Here is a 24,268-nt window from a genome sequence, read left to right as displayed (position 1 = left end):
GCTGCGGGCACGGGGCTTCATTTAGTGCCTCAAGCCGGGTTTCGGCGTTTCATCTTCCTGCTGACACCAGGCACCATGGGAGATCCTGGCTCTTCCTGGCGCCAACCTGGCCTGGGATGTTTCCAGGGATGGGGCAGCCACCACCTCTCTGGGCAACCCGGGCCAGGGGCTCACCACCCTCAGCGTGAACAATTTCTCCCCGAGATCTACTCTGGAGTTCCCCTCTCTCAGCTTAAAGCCACAGGTAAAACCACAGGCACCGGTCCCAGGGGCTGCATCCCTGTGGGTGTCCCCGCGGGAGACGCCCCAGCCCCACAGATGCTGGTCCCAGGGGCTGCATCCCTGTGGGTGTCCCTGCGGGAGATGCCCCAGCCCCACAGACGCTGGTCCCAGGGGCTGCAAGGGCACTGGGAGCGCTGGGTGGCTGGTCCCTGCGGGGAGCCCTGCCAAAGCCACGCCTCTTGGCATCCTCCATCCCCGGGAGGGGTTTGGAAGATAAACTCTACCTGAGAGGACAAGAGGAAACAGCCTCAGTTTGCACCAGGGGAGGTTTAGGATGGATATTGGGAACAATTTCCTCCTGGAAAGGGTTGTGAAGCATTGGAAGAGGCTGCCCAGGGCAGTGGTGGAGTCGCCATCCCTGGAGGGATTGAAAAGCCGGGCAGACGTGGTGCTGAGGGACGTGGTGGCCTTGGCAGGGTTGGGTTGATGGTTGGACTTGATGATCTGAACGGTCTTTTCCAACCATAAGGATTCTGTTATTCTCTGAAGAGAGTAATGAGGCTTTTTACTGGAAAGCACATGAGCCCGAGGAGCAGTTTCAGTTCCAGGGGCTGCCTGAGCCCTCTCCAAGAAGGGCTGTGATTTCTGAGAAGGAGAGTGGCCCCAGCCCAGCTCAGCCCAGCAGCTGCCAGCAGGAAAAATTAAAAATACCTTTCTTTGAATCAGCCCGGAGCCCGTGCACGGGGCAGCATCCCGGGAGAGCAGGGGGCAATCTGCTCTTTGCCAGCCCCCGAGGCCACGGCTGCAGACCCACAGCCCATTAATGAGGATGGGGGGGGGGTGTCATTAATATCGTGATGGGGGACGGGGCTCGAAGTCTTCCTGCAAATGCACGTCGCCCTTTTCCTGAGCCCAGGGCCCGGCCCCTGTCATTCGGCTGGAATTGCAGGAGGGGAGTCCCAGGAACGCCCCGAGGTGGGAGGGGGATGCGGGGGGATGCGGCGAGGAGCGGGGCAGGGAGCAGGCGGCACAGGGGACAGAGGGGACGGAGATGCCTCCTGCCTCTGCAGGGGAAGGGTATAGGGCAGCCAGACCTATAGCGTGGCTATAGGGGATGGAAGGGGTGGGGGGGCTGCTTGACGGACACTCTCAAGTCCACAAGGTCCCTTGAACAAGCCGGGCATGCCAGAGGCGATCTCCAGATCCATTAGCCATCACCTCCAGGAGCTCCCGCAGGATGGGGAAAGTCCCCAGGCTGGAGCGGGAGCTCGCAGCCCCCCCAGCACAGCCGGATCCCCCCGGAGCCAATCGTCAGAACACCAGTTTCTGAGCAGCCGGGGGGTAATTGGGTGAGACAAAGCGGCCAGCGCGGCTTGGCCAAGCCCCAGTGCCGTCACCCCAACCTGATGTCCATCCCCGAGGGGTTCATGGGCCGTGGGGACGGGGAACTGGTGGCGGGTGTCCCATCCCTCGGCTCCCCACATGTTTTCCAGCACGGGAAGCGGGCACAGACGGTGCTGGCAACCAGGACCTGGGGTGTGTAAACACACACATATGTACGCATACACACACGCACACACACGTGCACATGGACATGCACACGCACAGACGTGCACGTGCAGGCATGGACATACTGCACGCACACGCACACATATTTGGACACACACGCGTATACACACAGGCGCATGCACGCATATGGACACACACACACGCGCAGAGGCATGCACATGCACACACGAGCACATGTGCGCCTGAACACACGTGTATGCGCACACACACACGCATGCACGCAGATGTGCAGCCATGCACACATATGTACACATGCACACACACATGCACACACACATGCACACACACGCACCCCAGCACACACGGGGACCCGGACAGGCTGGAGAAGTGGGTCCATGTGAACCTCATGGGGTCCAACCAGGCCAAGTGCAGGGTCCTGCCCCCGGGTCAGGGCAACCCCCGGTGCCAGCCCAGGCTGGGGATGGAGGGATGGAGAGCAGCCCTGAGAGAAGGGCTTGGGGGTGCCGGGGGGGAGAAACCGGCCATGAGCCGGCACCGTGCGCTGGCAGCCCAGAACCCCCCCGCAGCCTGGGCTGCATCTCCAGCAGCGTGGGCAGCAGGGCGAGGGGGGGATTCTGCCCCTCTGCTGCGCTCGGGGGAGACCCCCCTGCAGTGCTGCCTCCAGCGCTGGGGCCTCGGCACAGGAGAGACACGGAGCTGTTGGAGCGGGGCCAGAGGAGGCCCCGGAGATGCTGGGAGGGCTGGAGCCCCTCTGCTGGGAGGACAGGCTGAGAGAGCTGGGGGGGTTCAGCCTGGAGAAGAGAAGGCTCCGCGGAGACCTTCCAGCCCCTGCCAGTCCCTCAAGGGGCTCCAGGAAAGCTGGGGAGGGACTCTGGAGCAGGGAGGGGAGCCGTGGGACGAGGGGGAAGGGTTTTACACTGGAAGAGGGGAGATTGGGATGAGATATTGGGAAGAAATTCTTTGGTGTGAGGGGGGTGAGCCCCTGGCCCAGGTTGCCCAGAGAAGCTGTGGCTGCCCCATCCCTGGAGGGGTTCAAGGCCAGGTTGGCCGGGGCTTGGAGCAACCTGGGCTGGTGGGAGGTGTCCCTGCCCAGGGCAGGGGGTGGCACTGGGTGGCCTTTAAGGTCCCTTCCCACCCAAACTATTTGTCGAGCTGATGTTTCGGGAGCAGGAGGAGCAGGTCGGGGGGGACTCCAGCCCAGACCCCCAAGTGCTGCCCAGCCCCTTTCTCCCCAATGGCTGGCAGCAGCTTTGCCATCTCCCCGCCGACGCTGGTCGGGTGCCCCGGGCACCCCAGTGCCGAGCTCAGCATGGGATTTGGGGAGACGGGGTTGGTTCCTGGGATTGCTGCTGCCATGGGCTGCGTCTGGCTGGGCTCCAGCGCAGGCAACACCAGCCCAGTTTCACTTTTACTCTGTTACAGGCAACAGCGTGATTTCCTGGAAGGCAGAAACCCTCCTGGCTGCCTGCGAGGAGGAAGCAGCCCCACCTCGGGGGCTGGGAAATAAAGAGAGGGTCTGGGCTGGGCTGAGGCCAGCCTGGGAGCTGCCGAGCGCCGCAGGGACACGGGGGGACCTCGCTGGTGAGCGGGGAGCCGGGGAGCAGCGCAGAGCTGGGGTCTTGTTTGTTTGTCTTCTGCTTCCTATTCCGTGTGTTTTCCCGTCTCCTGAGGGGTGCCGGGGGAGGGGAAAATGGGGTTTTAGGGCAGTAGGCGAATGATGTCTGCCCTGAGCGTGGGATGGGGGACGCAGCCTTTGCTCTCCAGCCTTTTTGAGGAAGGCGGCCGGGGGAGCCGTGAGTGCTGGGAGGGTTGAACTGGGAGGGCTGAAGGATGCAGGGGGGGGTGGGGAAGGAGGAGGGATCCGGGGGAGATTCAGGGGGACTGGGGGCCAGGCTGATGTCTGCAAAGCCTGGCTTCAAGGGCTGGCAGCGGGGCTGGGTGGGGAGGCACCCCCTGGTTGCCCCCATGGAGCCCGATCCTGGCTGGGAAATGCTGGCCCCAGCCAGGGCTGCTCCTTCCCAGTCCCACGGGGGGGTCAGGATGGATGCGCTCGCCGGAATCCATTTGCTTCCCTGCTGTGGGGACAGGGGACCGGGCTGGGACGTGTGGGAGGGGAGGTGGGACGGGGCTCCTGTGGCCTCGCAACTGAACGGGATAATGTGGGGAACGTCACGGCTAACAAGCTTTTCCATGGGGTGCTCTCTGTCAGCATCGCCGGGGGCGCAGAGGCAATGGGTGCGGGGGTGCAAACCCCGGGCTGGCGGCGTGGGCAGCTTGGGTGGTGGTGCTGCCTCTCGCCCCTCTCGTTAGAGGGATAACGTTAGAGGGATAACTGGGATAACGAGCGGCATTCGTGGGACGTCCCGCTCTGTCCCCAAGCTGAGGGGGAGAGCTTTTCCTTTTCCTTTTCCTTTCTATGGCGCGACGGTGGAATTCACCTCTCCCAGCCTCTCCCGCAGTCCAAACTTCCCCACCCAACGGGCTCAGGTCCCTGGTGACCCCTCCAAGGCACAAGCGTGTCCAGAGCCCAGTTCCCCCAGGGCTGGGTTGGGGAAAACACTCCAGAGGGGGCTGTTCCTGCAGAATGGGGTGCAGGCCATCCCATGGCTGGTCACGGGTGGTGTTCCCCAGCGCTCAGTGCTGGGGCCGGTTCTTTTTAATATCTTTATCAACGATCTGGATGAGGGGGTTGAGTGCACCCTCAGCAAGTTTGCAGAGGACACCACGTTGGGTGGGAGTGTTGATCTCCCTGAGGGTAGGAAGGCTTTGCAGAGGGATCTGGACAGGCTGGATGGATGGGCGGAGGCCAATGGTATGAGGTTCAGCAAGGCCAAGTGCTGGGTCCTGCGCTTGGGTCACACCAACCCGATGGACGCTACGGGCTTGGGGAAGAGTGGCTAGAGAGCTGCCCGGCGGAAAAGGACCTGGGGGTGTTGATCGACAGTGGCTGAACATGAGCCAGCAGTGTGCCCAGGTGGCCAAGAAAAACCTTGAGGGTCTGGAGCATGTCCAGAGAGGGGCAACGGAGCTGGTGAGGGGTCTGGAGCACAAGTCTGGTGAGGAGCGGCTGAGGGAGCTGGGGGTGTTCAGCCTGGAGAAGAGGGGGCTGAGGGGAGACCTTCTGGCTCTCTACAGCTCCCTGAAAGGAGGGGGTAGCCAGGGGGGGTCGGGCTCTTCTCCCAAGGAACAGGCCATGGCACAAGAGGAAACGGCCTCAAGTTGTGCCAGGGGAGGTTTAGGATGGATATTGGGAACAATTTCCTCCTGGGAAGGGTTGTGAAGCATTGGAAGAGGCTGCCCAGGGCAGTGGTGGAGTCGCCATCCCTGGAGGGATTGAAAAGCCGGGCAGACGTGGTGCTGAGGGCCATGGGGTAGTGGTGGCCTTGGCAGTGTTGGGTTAACGGTTGGACTCGATGATCTGAAAGGTCTTTTCCAGCGTAGACAATTCTATGATTGTCTCGGACAACAAAAAAAGCTTCTATAAATATATTAGCAATAGGAAGAGGACTAAGGATTATCTCTGTCCTCTAGTAGATAGGGCCGGCAACATAGTGACCAAGGATGAGGAAGAGGCTGAGGTACTTAATGAAGTCTTTGCCTCAGTCTTCAGCAGTAGGACCAGTTGTTCCCTGAGCACCCAGACCCCTGAGCTAGAAGACAGGGATGGGGAGCAGAATGAAGCCCCTCTAATCCAAAGGGAAATGGTGAGGGACCTGCTTCAGCACCTGGAGGTGCACAAATCTATGGGGCTGGATGGGATCCACCCAAGGGTATTGAAAGAGCTGGCGGAGGTGCTCGCCAGGCCACTTGGCATCATTTGTGAGCAGTCCTGGACAACCGGGGAGGTCCCAGCTGACTGGAGGTTAGCAAATGTGACACCCATCCACAAGAAGGGCCGGAAGGAGGATCCGGGGAACTACAGGCCAGTCAGTCTGACCTCGGTGCCTGGGAAGGTCATGGAACAGATCCTCCTCAGTGCCATTACACGGCACATGCAGGAGAACAGGGTGATCAGGCCCAGTCAGCATGGGTTTGTGAAGGGCAGGTCATGCCTATCAAACCTAATATCCTTCTATGATAAGGTGACCCACTTAGTGGATGAGGGAAAAGCTGTGGATGTTATCTACTTGGATTTTTGCAAAGCATTTGACTCTGTTTCCCACAGCATTCTCCTGGAGAAACTGGCTGCTCGTGGCCTGGACAGGTGTACTCTTCGCTGGGTAAAAAACTGTCTGGATGGCCGTGCCCAGAGAGCGGTGGTAAATGGAGTTAAATCCAGTTGGTGTCCAGTCACAAGTGGTGTCCCCCAGGGCTCGGTGCTGGGGACGGTTCTCTTTAATATCTTTATCAATGATCTGGATGAAGGGATTGAATGCACCCTCAGTAAGTTCGCAGATGACACTAAACTGGGCGGGCGTGTTGATCTGCTTGAGGGTAGGTTGGCTCTGCAGAGGGATCTGGACAGGCTGGACCGATGGGCTGAGACCAATGGTATGAGGTTCAACAAGGCCAAGTGCCGGGTCCTGCACTTGGGTCACAACAACCCCATGCAGCGCTACAGGATTGGGGCAGAGTGGCTCGAAAGCAGCCCGACAGAAAAGGACCTGGGGGTGTTGGTTGACAGCCGGCTGAATATGAGCCAGCAGTGTGCCCAGGTGGCCAAGAAGGCCAACAGCATCCTAGCCTGTATCAGGAATAGTGTGGTGAGCCGGACTAGGGAAGTGATCATTCCCCTGTACTCGGCACTGGTGAGGCCCCACCTCAAGTACTGCGTTCAGTTTTGGGCCCCTCGCTACAAGAGGGACATTGAGGTGTTGGAGCGTGTCCAGAGAAGGGCTACAAAGCTGGTGAGGGGTCTGGAGGACAAACCTTATGAAGAACGACTGAGGGAGCTGGGGTTGTTTAGCCTGGAGAAGAGGAGGCTGAGGGGAGACCTTATCACCCTCTACAACTACCTGAAAGGAGGTTGTAGAGAGATGGGGGCTGACCTCTTCTCTCTGGTGACAAGTGATAGGACGAGGGGAAACGGGTTCAAGTTACGTCAGGGGAGGTTTAGATTAGATATTAGGAGACATTTTTTCACTGAAAGGGTCATTAAACATTGGAATAGGCTGCCCAGGGAGGTGGTGGATTCACCATCCCTGGAGGTGTTTAAAAAAAGGGTAGATGGGGCACTGAGGGACATGGTTTAGAAGTGGCTCTTGTCAGGGTAGGCTAAAGGTTGGACTCGATGATCTTAAAGGTCCCTTCCAACCTCAACAATTCTATGATTCTATGATTCTATGGCTCTATGGCTGAGCGTGACTGGAGAGCACAGACTGGACAGCATGTGTATCTGGGGCTGGAACTTTTCTGCAGGTCTCCAGGCTTTGCTCTCCATCCCTTGGTCTGCTCTCCATCCTTCCATGTCTTCTCCCCTCGAGAAAGCAGGCGTGACCCCCACAGCCTCCCTTGCTGGTGGCTGCAGGGTGGTGGCAGGAGGGTCAGTATTTGAGAGGTCAGCAGGTAGTAGGGCACCGGAGGATCATTTTTAATCAGATTGAGCTTTGACTTCATGTCCAGGCTTGGTGTTCCTCCCCGTGGTGCTGCTGTGGTGTGCAAGTGCTCAGCCCTGTCCTGTGACACTCCCGGGCACCTTTCGCTGTGTGCAGGAGAGACTCTGAAAGCAGGAGTTCCCTCCTTTGCAAACTCTCCCTGGACTAACGTACACCACGGGGATGTGGGTTTAAGTCCCAGGGGAAACCGTAGTCTGGTCACCCACCCAAAAGGGCCCCGATGGGTCTTTGCTGGCTGGACAATCATCACTGGTGGAGGAGGGATGGCCTCCACCACTCCCTGGAATGAATCCTCTGTGTTGATGGGTTGCCATCTCCTGACTGTCTGGTTTTCTCCTTTAGGATTTTGGGCCTTTCCTTCCCGTTTTTTTCCTCCTGAATTGTTAAGTTGGGCCCCATCTTCTTCTTAACACCCCATCCTTGCCTACCGGGCCTGCTGTGTGATGCTGTGCTGTCTCAGTTGAGCTGGGGACCTTGGCTGACTGTGATCTCTGGGAAGTCAAGCATCTGACCAGAAGGAGCATCTGCTGTGAGGTGAGGTGAATCAGACCCCATGTCCATTGAGCATGTCGCCTAAATCTTCACTGACTTTAAAGGAAGAGCTGAGACTAAAGGCTCTGAAAGGGTCCAAAAGCCCAGCCATAAGCACTTGGATCAATACTGGTGTTGGAAAGGCTTAGTAAGAGTTTTGTGTCATGCGTGGGACAAGAGCTGAATGCACAGGAAGGTTTTGTGCACTGAATAAATCTCTTCAGTATCCAACACAATCGAGACAGAGACAATTATCAGGTTTGTATGATAGCGTAAGAAAAAAAAGAAAGTAGAATAGAATCATAGAGTCACAGAGTACTTTGGGTGGGAAGGGACCTTCAAAGGCCATCTAGTCCAATCCCCTCCATGAACAGGGACATCTTCAAGTAGCCCAGGTTGTTCAGAGCCCTGTCCAACCCACAGTTTCTCTGGGCAACCTGGGCCAGGGGCTCACCACCCTCACACCAAAGAACTTCTTCCCCCTATCTCATAGAATCATAGTATCATAGAATCATTTGGGTTGGAAAAGACCCTTGGGATCATCGAGTCCAACCATCAACCCCACTCATTCCATCACTAATTACCTGTGAGAAGAGACCAGCACCAACCTCTCTACAATGGCCGTTCAAGTAGTTGTAGAGAGTGATGAGGTCTCCCCTCAGCCTGGGGAGGAAAGCTGGGGAGGGACTCTGGAGCAGGGAGGGGAGCCATGGGATGAGGGGGAAGGGTTTTACACTGAAAGAGGGGAGATTTAGATGAGATGGACAACCAGGGGATCAGGCCTAGTCAGCATGGTTTTATGAAAGGCAGGTCCTGCCTGACGAACCTGATCTCCTTCTATGACAAGATGACCCGATTATTGGACGAGGGAAAGGCTGTGGATATTGTCTAGTTAGACTTTCGAAAAGCATTTGACACTGTCCCCCATAGAATTCTCATGGAAAAATTGGCTACTTATGGCCTGGATGAGCATACGATCTACTGGATCAAGCACTGGCTGGATGGACGGTCCCAAAGAGTGGTATTCAATGGAGTTAAATCCAGCTGGTGGCCGTCACAAGTGGTGTCCCTCAGGGCTCGGTGTTGGGACCATTTCTGTTTAACAACTTTATTGATGACCTTGATAAGGACATAGAGTGTATCATCAGTAAGTTCGCAGATGACCCCAAGTTAAGTGGGAGTGTTGATCTGCATGAGGATAGGGAGGCTCCACAGAGAGACTTGGAGAGGTTGGATCGATGGGCCGACGCTAATGGTATGAGCTTCAACAAGGCCAAGTGCCGGGTCCTGCACTTGGGCCACAACAACCCCATGCATCACTACAGGCTTGGGGCAGTGTGGCCGGAGAGCTGCGTGGCGGAAAAGGCCCTGGGGGTTCTAATTGACAAGCGGCTGAACATGAGCCAGCAGTGTGCCCAGGTGGCCGAGAAAGCCAGTGGCATCCTGGCTTGTATTAGAAATGGTGTGACCAGCAGAAGGAGGGAGGTGATTGTCCCTCTGTACTCAGCACTGGTGAGGCCACACCTTGAGTCTTGTGTCCAGTTCTGGGCACCTCAACACGAGAGAGATCTCGAGGTGCTGGAGCGAGGGCAGAGGAGGGCAACGAAGCTGGTGAAGGGCCTGGAGAATAAATCTGATGAGGAGCGATTGAAGGAGCTGGGACTGTTTAGTTTGAGGAAGAGGAGGCTGAGGGGAGACCTCATCACTCTCTACAACTACTTGAAAGGCCATTGTAGAGAGGCTGGTGCCGGTCTCTTCTCCCAGGTAATTAGCGATAGAACAAGAGGGAATGGGTTCAAGCTGCAGCAGGGTAGGTTTAGGCTGGACATTAGGAACAAATTCTTCCCCGAAGGAGTGGTCAGACACCGGAATAGGCTGCCCAGGGAGGTGGTGGAGTCACCATCCCTGGATGTGTTTAAGGGTCGTTTAGATGTGGTGTTGGGGGATCTGGTGTAGGGGAGAACTCTGTAGAGTGGGGTTGATGGTTGGGCTCGATGATCCCAAGGGTCTTTTCCAACCTGAATGATTCTATTCTTCTATGATTCTATGACATATCTTTAAAAAGTCTGTTTTTCTTTTCCACAGCCATGGGTTCACAGGACGACATAGTAGAGGATGATAAGAAGGCACAACTTGCTAAAAAACTACTGGCAGAAGAATTGGAGAAGGAAGGACTGGATGATGCATACTGGCTCCCCAAACTGACGGAGATACTGGGAGTCAAGTCCAGAGAAGCCCTGAAACATCTGCAATATGAAGACTACCTTAAGCTGGAGTGCAAAGTACAGCACCCCTGGGAAACAAAGGCGCTCCGAAAACTCCTGGGACTAACAGACAACAAAGCAAGTTCTGAGGAGCTGCAGAAGGAACGCTTGGAGATGACAAAAAAGAGACAGGAAACCGCCAAGCTAGTGCTGGAGGAGCTGAAAGAAATGCACAAGAGCCGCAGCCACAGTATGGACGTTACGAGACAGAAAGTGGAGGCTCTGTGGAAAGCCATGGAGATTCCCCAAGAATACTGGGCACCACCGGAGAAGCCATTGGCGAGTCTGCTGGAGGGCATCCAGAAGCAGCTGGAGCAGCAGGAGTCGTCGGTGAGCAGGGGTGAGAACGTCTCTGACATGGAGGTCCTGAGGCGGGCATCGGGGGGACTGGCCCTGCAGGGCATTTACAGAACCAGCAGCGTTGCGGATGCGCTGGCGAAGCGAGACCAGCTCATCAGGGTTCCCGACGGATTCAAGCTTGCTGGTCCGGAGCAAGGGTCGCTGCTTGAGAGGAAGGAGTTCTCCTCCTCTGCCGCAGAAGCCGCTTTCACCAAGTCCATGGAGCAGCTGGGGTTCAGCATCAGTGTTTCTGCCAAAGCCGGGTTCTGGGGGTTTAAGGCTGAACTTGATGTAGATCATAGCAAGTCCTCGCAGTCAGAGGACACCCGCAAGTCCCGCTCTGAGCACAGCTACATTTGCACCACCAAGTACCAGTACATCCCTCTGGCCTCCTGCTACTTCCAAAAGCATCAGCTTTGCCTCTCGGATGCGGCCCTGCGGGAGCTACAAGACATCGAGCACCTTTTGAGCATCACCCAGGAAGCAGACAGGCCCAACATGCTGAAGAGCAGGTGCGCGAGCTTCTTCAGCAGGTTTGGGTCCCACGTGAACCAGGGTCCCCTCCACTTTGGGGGGATTTTCTGGTGGAAGGCATCTACGGAAGGATTCAGAGCTGAGCAGCGGGAAGAGATGAAGCGACTGGCATCTGAAGCACTGAACAGCTACATCGGGGCCAGCTACAGCGGCTTCGTTTTCAGCGGGGGAGTGGGTGTGGACGTTTCAAAATCCAGTTTAGGGGCTTCCATTCAGGGGAGAGATGAAAAGGGTGCCCACACAGCGGTTCAGCTCTACGTGACCAACACAGGGGGCCCACCAGGGATGGATTCTCTTCCTCAGTGGAAAGTGGGGCTTGTAACTAATAATTCAACCTGGTGTGTTATCGACCGAGGCTTTCAGCTGATCCCAGTGTGGGATATAATCCTGTTCAATCACAGCAGTGATTTTAAGTCCGTCTATCAAATAAGCAGCAGCCTCAGGGCTGTGTACGAAGCGTTAACGAATCACAGTGCTGGCGCCGTGTTTGGAGAGGAGCTGGTCAGCGCGGTGGAAGAGGCCAGAGCTTTCATGGAGTGCGTGAAGGCCTGGGAGGTGGCAGTGGATGAAAAGAAACTGCTCACGCTGATGGAATTGAAACAGAATCTGAGTGAAAAAACCCAAAACCATAGTGTCTGGATCAATGTATGCCTGTCGGACAAAGCACTGCAGGAGTTCCTGGTGAACACCGTTCTGTTTTACAAGAAGTCACCTCCAGAAAACACCACCTATATCAAGTCTCTGTTGAGGTGCCTCCTGGATCCTCATGTCTATTCTGTCAAGGACTTCCCCAGGTCTTCCTTCATTATGCAATGGATTTTCCATAGTGAGAATATGCTTCCTGAAACTCCCAATGTTTCTGAGCTTGAAGATCTCACCAAGACACTGGTGCAAATGAAGGATTACATCCAGGAAGTCACCTACGCACCAGAAACGTCTGCATCTGTCATTCATGAAGCAAAGATAAAAGCCACCTTGACTGCAAGCCTAGCGATTTATTCCTTGCTCCAGTGTCTCCAGGAAAGGGCCCAGAAAGACGTGGAACTGTTGGTGCTCTTAATTACGACCAGCATGGGATACCAGGTGGAAAGCAGCACTTTTCAGTACCTCCTTGGATGTCCAGAAATTAACTTCATGATAAATGAAATGCAAATGGGACATAAGGAGTATCTGAATCTGAAGGAGCAAGATGTTTACAGAGCCCAGGCCTTCCTGCTGCTGACGGGTCTAAATGTAACACCTGAACACAAAAAGGTGTCCCCTGAGCAGAAGACTAAGCGTTTAGGTTTCATGGAAGATCAAATGAAAAACTTGTGGTCCACAGAGATAAAAACTCTCCTCGAGAAGCACAGTGCATCCAAAGACTGGGAGATGCTGGACAGTGACTTGCATTCCTTCATCAATGGGCACCTGGATGACACATGTGACGACGTGAAAAAACACAATATAATCAAAGACATAAAAGACACTTTTCAAAGAACAGAGCCTTCCAGTCAGTCCAAATCCAAACCTGATGGCAGCAAATCCAAAGCAAATCAAGCCATTGCAAACCAAGAGTTCCTCCACTTACTTCAGCGCCTTGGACTAGAAAGTCACTATCCAAAAAAGATGGGGACAGAAGATTTCCACATCATATACAAAACATCTTTACATGACAGCCAGCCCAGCAAGGACAATGAACTACCATTTTACTTCTTGCAAAAGCTATTAACCGTGGATTATCGGGTGCGGTACCTGACTTGCAAGGATGAGAGCAACCCAGGACCCACACCCGTGCAGGAACCCTCGGATTCCTTTGATGACTTTTTCACTGATTTGGAGGAAGAAGCCCCTGAATCTGCAGCCGGGGGCAGACGTGTGCACCCCATGGACCTCCAGATGGCAATTTTTCATTGCGCTGATGATTTCATGAGGCAGTACATTTCCACAAAGCTTGCCTTCTGTCAGTTTGCGCTACCTCTGCTGGTACCAAACCCGTGCACTTCACAGATAGAGTTCCCCATCTGGTCCCTCAGCCAAATCAAAAAGAGCTGGAAAGGGGCTGAGAAATCGGGAAAGCAGGCCATAATTAGCAGTTACAAGAACAAGCTCATTTATCAGGCAGAGACACCCATCGTGTCCTTCATACGGATCGGCAGTTCTCCCTCCTCTTCCAAGTCTCAGATCCTGAATGCTCTGCTGAGCAAAAAAAAGCATGACACTTTCTTCCACCGACATTGCAAAGGCAGCACCAAAGACTGTTTGCTGATGCAAGGTGTTGTGGAGATCTCCTGGTACTGTCCCCGCGGCAGCGACGATGACAGCTTTGACTGCTGTGTTGCTTTCTGTAACCTGCACGGAGATGCGAGGGATCACGAAGAGCAGCTGCAGTTTTTACAGGAGATATCTGCTGTGAACGTGGCTTTCGTGTCCGAGTCTGATCAGAGTGACAAGAAAGGGATGAAAATTTTACGTGACCTGTGGCAGTCGCAGAGGCCTTTGGTTTGCCTTTTCACTGAAAAAGAGAATGTTGCAGCTGGCCGATCTAGCCAGAACATAAGAATAGGTATAAAGAACAGAAATGAAGCAGAATTAATGGATGAGCTGACAAAAACAATCAGGGATCTCCTGGAAAAGTCTAACATGCTTTTAAGCCTTGAAGCCTGCCTGGACAGAGCTCGCAAGCACGGATTCGTAGTCGATGAAGATACAGACGCGTGTGTGATGGCCAAACAAAAGGCAGAGGCGCTGGTGAAGCTTCTGAAGAAAGAGAAGTTGTTTGAGATCAAATCCCAGCTACTGCCTCTTCAAGGAAAACTGTGGTACATGTGGTGCAAAAAGGACAAAGAACTCACTCGCCTGCAGGAGAAGAGGAACAAGAGCATAGAGCATCATCGGAGCCAAATTGAATTAGAGAAGTCAGCCATAAGAAAAAAGCAGCTGAACAAAGCATTCCCCCTCAATGAGCTGATGAAGTCAGTCCTCAGCTTTCTCCAGTCACAGCCAGCAGATACCAAGAAATACTTCCTGCAGTGGATGAAGGTCTTTATGGATGACCTGTCCTCCGATCGCCTTGACGAACTGAGGAGACAGTATCACCAGTTATGGTCTCAAATCCTGTCCATAAAGAAAAGCAGCGAAAAAACCAATCTGAAACCTATGTTGATGAGTAAGTTAGATGCCCTCTCCAATGAAATCAACGATTCGTCCATTGGCCTCGAGCATATTTTGAGAGAGGTAGGGCAGATTTATGAAGCTCTGGAATCAATGAAATCAAAGGATAAATGTTTTGTCAAACTACCTGAAATTGCAGCTGATCTGATGGTTTCAGGGTATCCCATCGAGCTGATGGATGGTGATGCTTCTTACGTACCATTACGATGGGTCGGGGCAATCTTTGACAAATTAATTGAGAAGCTGGGAGACAAACGAGTATTTGTTCTCTCGGTGCTTGGCATCCAGAGCACAGGGAAGTCAACCCTGTTGAATGCCATGTTTGGTCTTCAGTTTAATGTCAGTGCAGGGAGATGCACCCGGGGAGCGTTTATGCAGCTAATTAAAGTGGATGAGAAGCTGCAACAGGATTTGGACTTTGATTACATGCTTGTTGTTGACACAGAGGGACTTCGTGCCATAGAGTTGGCCAATAAACAGTCCCTTAATCATGACAACGAGCTGGCCACCTTTGTTATTGGCATTGGCAACTTGACTCTGATCAATATCTTTGGGGAAAATCCTTCAGAAATGCAAGATGTCCTTCAGATCGCTGTGCAGGCTTTTCTGAGGATGAAGCAAGTAAATCTTTCCCCAGGCTGCCTGTTCGTACACCAAAATGTGGGAGAAATAACTGCCAAGGAACAGAACATGGAAGGACAAAGACGTCTGCAGGAAAAGCTGGATGAAATGACTGTGACAGCTGCCCAGCAGGAATTCTGTGATGTCTCCTGCTTCAGCGACGTCATCAGCTTTGACGTGAACACCCACATTCATTACTTTGCTCACCTGTGGGAAGGAAACCCCCCAATGGCACCGCCCAACCCCACCTACAGCCAGAATGTCCAGGAATTAAAGAGCAAAATTCTCCAAGCTGCCAAGAAGGAGTCGCAGGGCAGTGTTTTGAGGCTCTCGAGCTTGAAAGTTCGAATTAGTGACCTCTGGAACGCTTTGCTGAATGAAAACTTCATTTTCAGCTTCAAGAATTCAGTGGAGATTGCTGCATACAAGAAACTGGAAACCGCATTTAGTGAGTGGACCTGGCAGCTGAGGAGTCACATCTTAGATTTGCAAATGAAACTGGACAATAAAATTCGGAATGGGGACTTGCAGAGGGTCACCGCAGACTACCTTGAAAAACTAGTGCAAGGGACAAGTGATGCCATCACGAAAAACATGGAAAAGTATTTCAGTGAAGACAGAGACTGTGAGATACTGGTCCAGTGGAAAGGCAGCACGGAACTGAAGCTGAAAGAACTAAAAGACTCTCTTCTTCTTGAAACTAGAAAGAAGTGCGAGAATCTTATTGAGCTAAAGAAGAACCAGTGTAAACTGGATGAAAGGAAGTCAGAATACGAAAACGAGCTCCTGAAAAGGAGCAGGCATTTGGCTCTGACCCTAAAAGGCCAGAGACTAAGTGAAAGAGAACTGAGAAGCAGCTTTATTGCTCTCTGGGCAACCTGGGTCGCTGAAGTCTCCTCTGCAGCTCCTCCTCTGGAACACGTTGATATCGATGTGGAAATAGAAGATGTCCTTCTAGATTACTTTAGGGAGCCTAAATTACATGAACGAATCAGGGCATTTCCCAAACACAAAGTATTTTCTGTTGACTTGGAGAAACATGTCCCTAAGAAAAAACGTTGGGGCTTCTTGACTACGAGTTTTGATGATGCTGATTTGAGCAACATACAGCGCATTACAGACAACATCATTGACTGTGTGAAGGCAAACATTGATAAGAAGGAAAAGGAGAAAAGGGATTACAACCGAAGTTTTATTCATGAAATACTGAAGGAAGTACAGAAAGGTATGAACTCTGTCCCTGACAGTGCAAAATACAGTTTTAATAAAGATTACAGAATAGATTTGTCACTGTATCTGTGCAACATGGCAGCAGAAAGGTTTAAAGCCTTGCACTTAGCATTCAAAAAAGCAAACGATCCAACCATCTACCTGGAGAGCAAGAGAGAAGATTTCTTTAAATGTTTCCAGATATCCTGCCAAGGAGCCACTTCTATCACAACATTCGCTGTTTTCCTGTGTGACAAGATTGCCCCCGCTCTCCAACAGGCAGTCTATGAGAAGACGGCTCTTGCCATAGCTCGGGACATGAAGGGTAAAATCCCAGATTTCAGTGGCAACAGATCCTCTCTGGAAGTCTGCCTACTGAGATACATGGCGGAAAAAGAAAATTTTGAGAATTTCAAGGAGTACCTTAATTGCCCAGGAGACTTTTTACGGAGTTACATAAAGAAACGTGTTGAGACGTACTGCTTAGATAAGAACAGGAGGCTGGAGAAGTTTTTAGACGACTCCCTTAGTCACTGCTATGAAAGCATTCAGTCAGCCGTTTTTGCATCAACCAACATTGTCAAAGACAGGCAAGACAGAAATGACAAAATCTCTCTTTGGCTGGATGAATTTTGCAGCGCACTTGGAGAGGTGCTAAGCCTGCCCAGAAGGGAGCTGAAGGGCATTGAGCATCAGGAGATAACAGACATAGAGTTCCTGAATAATGCCATGACAGAAGCGCTGTCTGCCGTGAAGGATCAGCTCAAGGAAGAGCTCGCTACTGCTGATATGAGCTCCTTTGAAAGGCAGCCTTACGAAATCCTGGCGGAACAGTTTGCAGGGTGCTGGGAGCAGTGTCCCTTTTGTGGGGCTGTTTGCACAAACACCATGCCGAATCACGACGGAGACCATCAGCTTGTTTTCCACCGTCCGCAAGTTTTGACTGGATACAGGTGGTACAAAACAGACAATCTGGTCATCGATATTTGTTCTAGTAGCGTTGCAAGTGACTGTTCATTCAGGATTGGTGAAGACACATGGATCCCCTACAAGAGATACCGGGATGCAGGATCTCCATATTCCACTTGGAACATTCCTCCTGATCCGTCCATGCAAGCGTACTGGAAATGGTTTGTGTCTCATTTCAGGACAGAGCTAGAAAGGCGGTACAATGGGAAATTTCAAGGCAAAGGAGAAATACCTGCTTCGTGGCAGATAATTACAAAGCAGGAAGCGCTGGATGAACTGGGGAAGCTTTAGGCCAAGTCGATATGAAGGAAAAACCACAACTGCTTTGTATTTTAGAAGAACATAGAATCACAGAATCTTCATGGTTGGAAAGGACCCTTAAGATCATCAAGTCCAACCAGACAACCTACAATCTCTGCCACTAGAGCATGCCCTGAAGTGCCACATCCAGACGTTCCTTAAACACCTCTAGGGATGGGGACTCAGCCCCCTCCCTGGGCAGGCTGTTCCAGTGCCTGACCACTCTTTCAGTAAAGGAATTTCTCCTGATATCTAACCTAAACCTCCCCTGCCGCAGCTTCAGCCCATTTCCTCTGGTCCTGTCATTATTCCCCTGGGAGAAGAGGCCAACCCCCACCTCTCTGCACCCTCCTTTCAGGGAGTTGTAGAGGGCAATGAGGTCTCCCCTCAGCCTCCTCTTCTCCAAGCTCAACATGCCCAGCTCCCTCAGCCTCTCCTCAGATGCCCTGGTCTCCAGAGCCCTCACCAGCCTGGTCGCTCTCCTCTGGACACGCTCCAGCACCTCAATGTGCCTCTTGTACAGCGGGGCCCAGACCTGAACACAGCACTCGAGGTGAGGCCTCACCAGTGCCCAGTACAGAGGCACCATCACTTCCCTGCTCCTGCTGGCCACGCTATTCCTGATACAAGCCAGAATACTGCTGGCCTTCTTGGCCACCTGGGCACACTGCTGGCTCGTGTTAAGCTGGCTCCACCAGCACCCCCAGGTCCTTTTCTGCCGGGCAGCTTTCCAGCCACTCTGCCCCAAGCCTGTTGCGTTGCTTGGGGTTGTTGTGGGTGACATGCAGGACCGAGCACTTGGCCTTATTAAACCTCATCCCATTGGCCTTGGCCCATCGATCCAGCCTGTCCAGGTCCCTCTGTAGAGCCTTCCTACCCTCCAGCAGATCAACACTCCCACCTAGTTTGGTGTCGTCTGCAAACTTACTGAGGGTGCACTCAATCCCCTCATCCAGATCATTGAACATAGTAGAAGTCTATCCACAAAATATTGTTGTCACGACTACGACCCCAAGCCGCATGAAGAAAACGATATCTAATTGCTCACAAAGTGGGGTGAAATAAGGCATGCTACTCCTGCCATTGCTCAGAAACTCCTACTATTGCTCAGAAACTCCCTTGCTTCATGCTGAAGCCAGAATCCTTTTCCCTCCTTGCCGTAAACATTTACCTCTGCTTTGTCTTAGAGAAAAAAAAACAGCACAAAAACCCATCCCTGCAGCGAGCAGTCATATGGCCAGGATTAAGACCAAGTGCCAGATGAAGAGCAAAGGCAGCATTAGAAAATACCAGTTTTGTCAGCTGCTGTGAGAAAATATGTGACACTGGCAAAAAATTAGTTTTCCTGCAGCAGGTACTGTAAGAGATGGACTGTAAATTCCCTGAGGAGGGGCAGAAGGCCCTCCAAGCCTTCAATGGAATGCCTCAAACACTCGCAAGGAAATAAATAATGCAGGCCTGGCCTTCAAAGAACTGATAAGGCTCACGCTTCTGGTGCCCGAAAGCGTGGGAGAACTGCCTTGTGAAGCAGCAAAAACCGCCAACCACCTCACTGGTACAGTCCCAGCTGGTCCCGTGTGCTCCAGACCATGGCTCCGTTGCCACCAGCCTGTTTTGACAGCACAAACACTAACATCACACACTGCTGAGGAAGCTGCAAAGACACGTGAGTCTCTGCATCTGTCATACAAAGGCCATGCCACTCCTGTGGTGAGCTCACTAGTTCTCAGTTCTCAAGGCCATTGTGTCCGATAAGTGACCTTTGCTTCATTATCCGCGCAATCTTTGAAAGGTCATGGAGAACAGGAGAGGTGCCTGAGGACTGGAGGAAGGCCAATATCACTCCAGTCTTCAAAAAGGGCAGGAAGGAGGACCCAGGGAACTACAGACCAGTTAGTCTCACCTCCGTCCCTGGGAAGGTAATGGAGCAACTCATTCTGGATGTTGTATCCAAGCATGTTCAGGAGCAGGAAGTTATTGGAAGTGGTCAACATGGATTTACCAAGGGTAAATCATGCTTGACCAATCTCATGGCCTTCTATGATGTTATAACTGGTTGGCTGGACGAGGGCAGAGCAGCAGATGTCATCTACCTTGACTTCAGCGAGGCTTTTGACACTGTCTCTCACAACATCCTCCTTCGGAAACTGAGGAAGTGTGGACTAGACGAGGGGACAGTGAGGTGGATTGAGAGCTGGCTGTGTGACAGGACTCAGAGGGTTGTGATTAATGGAGCAGGGTCGAGTTGGAGGCCTGTAACCAGTGGTGTCCCCCAGGGGGTCAATCCTTGGACCAGTATTGTTTAACGAATTCATCAATGACCTGGACGAGGGGACGGAGTGTATGCTCAGCAAGTTTGCTGATGATACCAAACTGGGTGGGGTGGCCGACACTCCAGAGGGCCGTGTTGCCATCCAGCATGACCTAGACAGGCTGAGGAGCCGGGCAGAGAAGAACCTCATGAGGTTCAACAAGGGCAAGTGTAGGGTCCTGCACCTGGGAAGGAAGAATGTCAGGCACCAGTATAGGTTAGGGGTGGACCTGCTGGAAAGCAGCTCTGAAGAAAAGGATCTGGGGGTCTTGGTAGACAGTAAATTATCCATGAGCCAGCAATGTGCCCTTGTTGCCAAGAAGGCCGACGGAATTCTGGGCTGCATAGGGAAGAGTGTGGCCAGTAGGTCAAGGGAGGTCATTCTCCTCCTTTACTCTGCCCTGGTGAGGCCACAACTGGAATACTGTGTCCAGTTCTGGGCTCTTCAGTTCAAGAGAGACCGGGAACTACTGGAGAGAGTCCAGTGAAGGGCAACTAAGATGATTGAGGGGTTGGAGCACCTCCCTTATGAGGAAAGGCTGAGAGAGCTGGGACTCTTTAGCCTGGAGAAGAGAAGGCCGAGGGGGGACCTGATTAATGTTTACAAGTACCTAAGGGGTGGGTTTAAGGAGGATGGAGCCAGACTCTTTTCAGTGGTTCCCAGTAACAGGACGAGGGGTAACGGGCACAAGCTGGAACATAGCAAGTTCCGATCAAATATGAGAAAAAACTTTATGGCGAGGGTGACAGAGCCCTGGAACAGGCTGCCCAGGGAGGGTGTGGAGTCCCCTTCTCTGGAGACTTTCAAGACCCGCCTGGACGCAGTCCTGAGTGATGTGCTCTGGGCAATCCTGCTCTAGCAGGGGAGTTGGACTGGATGATCTCTAGAGGTCCCTTCCAAATCTGAAAAATTCCGTGATTCCGTGAAATGCATAGGAAAGCGCACACCCTGCATACGCTAATGAAGATTACAGAGACCATGCTAAACACGTATGACTACGGCACTCCTCTCTCCACCCAAATCATGCTCCATGTCACCTGGGAGAAGGGAGAAACCCGAGCCAAGGCTGTCCTTGGCAAGGGGGGTGGACTGTGCTAATTCAGCAAACGGAAAAGGGGAAAACAAGTGCCCCTGGAGGGGAACAAAGAAGAAACAAAAGAAGAAGATAGTGCCTGGGAATATGCTTCCCAAGAAAGAAGACCGTACCTGGGAAGATTCCTCCCAAGAAAGAAGACCGTACCTGGGAAGATTTTTCCAAGAAAGAAGAAGATTGTGCCTGGGAAGATTCCCTGAAAAAGATGCTGGAACCAGGACCGGTGATCTCTTTAGCTCTGTCTTTTTCTCGGTCTTTTCCTGTCTCTATCCCTCAGTTTCTCTTTTCTCTTAGAATTGTTAAGTAATGGTTAGAGTTGTTAACTAACGACCTTAAGTACGACCTTAAGTACCGCTTGCCATAGTTGTCCTGTGCCTGCCGTTAGTAACAGAACCCATACCTCACCATGTGCCGTCCTTTGTCATACACCTAACCGACTACCGTGGACTTGTTAAGACCTACACTAACCATTTTGGGAAGGAAATAAATGTTTCTATATGCACCTGGAGATTTATCTCACCTTAGTCCATGCCGTTGGGAATTTACGAATCTGAAGTCACTTACCCTTTTATGGCCCACTTTCCTGGGAGTGGGACGTGACAGGTACTTGTCACGTTTAAAGACAGGGCTGCGGGATCTGAGAGCAGCTTGACATTGGTGGCGAGCTGTGTTCTTCTGCGTTTCGGGATTATCAGTCCCTTATCGATCCCTTACTGATAAACTGAGCTGGTACTCAGATCAGTAGACAGAAGAGTCTCCGATGTCACCTCCAATGTCATCAGTTATCACAACAGCCTCCATGGATTTAGGATATTCAGTATACTTCACATGTTAGGGTGAGCTGCTCCTACGCAGGTGCCTGGGCCTGGCGAATTTACCTCCAGCTCTTAGCCACGATAGCAACTCCCTTGCCATTTGCTTCGCTGTTGAGCAAAAGCCTTTGTATGACCGATGTGGAGACTTACGTGTCTTTGCAGCTTCCTCAGCAGTGTGTGATGTTAGTGTTTGTGCTGTCAAGGCAGGCTGGTGGCAATGGAGCCATGGTCTGGAGCACACGGGACCAGCTGGGACTGTACCAGCGCGGTGGTTGGTGGTTTTTGCTGCGCAGTTCCTATGACCCCGCTGGAAATCCAAGAACCAAGCCCACCTGGAGAGTTGCTAAAGTGGTTAGTCAGTATAATCTCTTGTTGTCTTTGCTAATAAACTTGTTGTGGTGGACTGGACTGGTCTCTGTATCCTTTATTTTCAGGTGAGCCACAGTTGTGCGTGACTTCAGCGTCAGTGCTGTGCAGACACGCAGGTGGCAGCTGGGCGATGGTCTGTGGAAGGAGAGTGTCTGCTTCTTTCAGGGTGTCTGGGCAAGGACCTTCAGTGTCTCAAGGGATAATATGAAGGGGAGGAGGCCGTAAAGAACATCATCCAGTGTAACAAATCCGACTGACCGGTGGTAAGGGAGGCAGTGGTGGGAACCAAGCCTGGTCAGTCCCACTCACTGATGAGTGAGAGGGTAGGAAGGTTTATTCCAGTGAGGATATCTGATTGGGGAACTGGTCAACTGGGAAACTAAGGGAAAAAAAGGGGAACCAAACTCAAAATACACCACCACACAGGCCTGACAAAACAGACATGGAGATAATGAGAGGAAACAAACCCTGCCGGTGTGAGTGTGTGCTGCAAGGACTAAGTGCCAGTTACTGGTGAGACCTGTGTGTGCATGAGTGGTTTTGGGGCCAGCTACTGGAGTCAGACTGGGAGTGTATGTGCCTCTGGCCCATGGTGTCAGCTACCGGAGTGAGTGGCGTCCCAGTGCAGGCACTGGAGTGAGTGGGGGGGGTCCCAGTGCAGCTACCGGAGTGAGTGGCGTCCCAGTGCAGGCACTGGAGTGAGTGGGGGGGGTCCCAGTGCAGCTACCGGAGTGAGTGGCGTCCCAGTGCAGGCACTGGAGTGAGTGGGGGGGGTCCCAGTGCAGCTACCGGAGTGAGTGGCGGGGGTCTCAGTGCCAGCTACTGGGGTGAGTGGGGGTCTTTAACCTCCAGCCGCTGGGGTGGGTAAGGTGGGTGTCCTGTGTTGCAGTTTTGGCCAAATTGGCCAATGGCTGGTGACAGATGCTCTCCCCCCACCTCTCTCACACGGAGAGGAGGAGGAGGAGAGAGAAAGAGATTTATGAGTTTAGAAGGAACTAAACTACTTTAATGAAATATTAATAATAAAATAAAAAGGAAAATAATGAAATAGATACAGTATATACAAAACTGTATCAAGCTCCCCAGATGACGTCACAGTCAGGCACTGGGGAAGTCCCAGACTGGACTCAAGCGACAGGTGGGAACTGGGTTCCAGAGCTGTTGTCAGGAATCCATGGAACGGGATCGAAGGCAGATGAACAGACAGGGTTCTTCTCAGGCATGGGCCATCGAAGAAAAGAGATTGATCCTTTGATCCCTCAGCTTTTATACTGAGCATGGGGCAGATGGGATGGAATACCCCTGTTGGTCGGTTTGGGGTCACCTGTCCTGTCCGCTCCTCCCCACAGGTGGGACCCCTCTACGCTTTTCGGCTTCCCACCTTCCAATGGGGCAAATAACGAAATGAGCTGACCTTGGTTGTTACAGCAATAAGTATAAGCAAGAGCCTCTCTGTATACCATTCCTTGGCACTAATTGTAAACATTACAGCGTGGCTGTTGCGTGAAAGGGGCAAAGCGGTTTTGGCAGAAAATAAACCCCCTTGCGTTCGAACACTCCTCACCGAGGTGGGAGGCCAGGTGCGGCCAGGTTTAAATTCTGAGTGATGCCCAATTCACCACTATCCGTCCAGTCGTGTTTAGAATCATAGAATCATAGAATCATAGGGTTGGAAGGGCCCTCTGGAGATCATCTAGTCCAACCCCCCTGCCAGAGCAGGGTCACCTAGAGCAGGTTACACAGGAACACGTCCAGGTGGGTTTTGAATGTCTCCAGAGATGGAGACTCCACCACCTCTCTGGGCAGCCTGTTCCAGTGCTCTGCCACCCTCAGGGTAAAGAAGTTCCTCCTCATGTTTAGGTGGAACTTCCTATGTTCCAGTTTGTGCCCATTGCCTCTTGTCCTGTCCCCGGGCACCACTGAAAAGAGCTCGCCCCATCGTCCTGACACCCACCCTTTAAGTATTTATAAGCGTTGATAAGGTCACCCCTCATACCCTTTAATGTGTATTAAATATATGTTTAATGTGTATTATGTGGCCCGCACCTCCCCTGAGCTGAGAGACCTCTCAGGGTGACACCGCGGGGCCAGGGCAGGAGAAGACCCTTCTCAAGCAGCAACTGCCGCCCGTTGGGGAACGTCGGTGCAGCATGAGTATTTACCCTAAATTAACACCAAATTCGAAAATTTTGACTCTAGGCTAGCCTCTCTTCCACCCACCTCTCCACCCATATGTTTGTGAGAGAGATATATGTACGGAATATATACATATATATAGTAGCTTTATGGATGTGGATGTTCTTTGTCTGTCTGTGCATGTGTAGGACCCTAAAGTGGTACCCGTCAGCTCTTTTAAAGTTAAGAAATTACTGATTTTAGCAGAGAGCTGTGCGTACATGCGTGCACACGTGCCTGTATTTTGCCATATGTATTAATTTGAGACCTGTGCTTT

At 52.4% G+C, this 24,268-nt stretch overlaps 1 protein-coding gene across 2 annotated transcripts; it reads left to right on the top strand.

The window, feature by feature from the left end:
* The first annotated feature begins 3,197 nt into the window (after nt 1-3,197).
* On the top strand, nt 3,198-21,850 carry LOC134513702 (interferon-induced very large GTPase 1-like). 2 transcript variants are annotated; one of them, XM_063330787.1, is made up of 3 exons: nt 3,198-3,333; nt 7,650-7,841; nt 9,924-21,850. In XM_063330787.1, the coding sequence occupies exon 3, from the start codon at nt 9,926-9,928 to the stop codon at nt 17,216-17,218; it is 7,293 nt and encodes a 2,430-aa protein (XP_063186857.1). In that variant the 5' UTR covers nt 3,198-3,333; nt 7,650-7,841; nt 9,924-9,925; the 3' UTR covers nt 17,219-21,850. The 2 variants fall into 2 exon arrangements, with proteins under 2 accessions (XP_063186857.1, XP_063186858.1); XM_063330788.1 differs by lacking the exon at nt 7,650-7,841 and having other exon boundaries at nt 3,226-3,333.
* Nucleotides 21,851-24,268: the final 2,418 nt, after the last annotated feature.

This window comes from Chroicocephalus ridibundus, chromosome 3, assembly GCF_963924245.1.
Source record: "Chroicocephalus ridibundus chromosome 3, bChrRid1.1, whole genome shotgun sequence".
In the NCBI taxonomy this organism is placed as follows: Eukaryota; Metazoa; Chordata; class Aves; order Charadriiformes; family Laridae; genus Chroicocephalus; species Chroicocephalus ridibundus.
The sequence above is the reverse complement of the archived record's forward strand: the minus strand, read 5'-3'. Positions and strand labels throughout refer to the sequence as shown.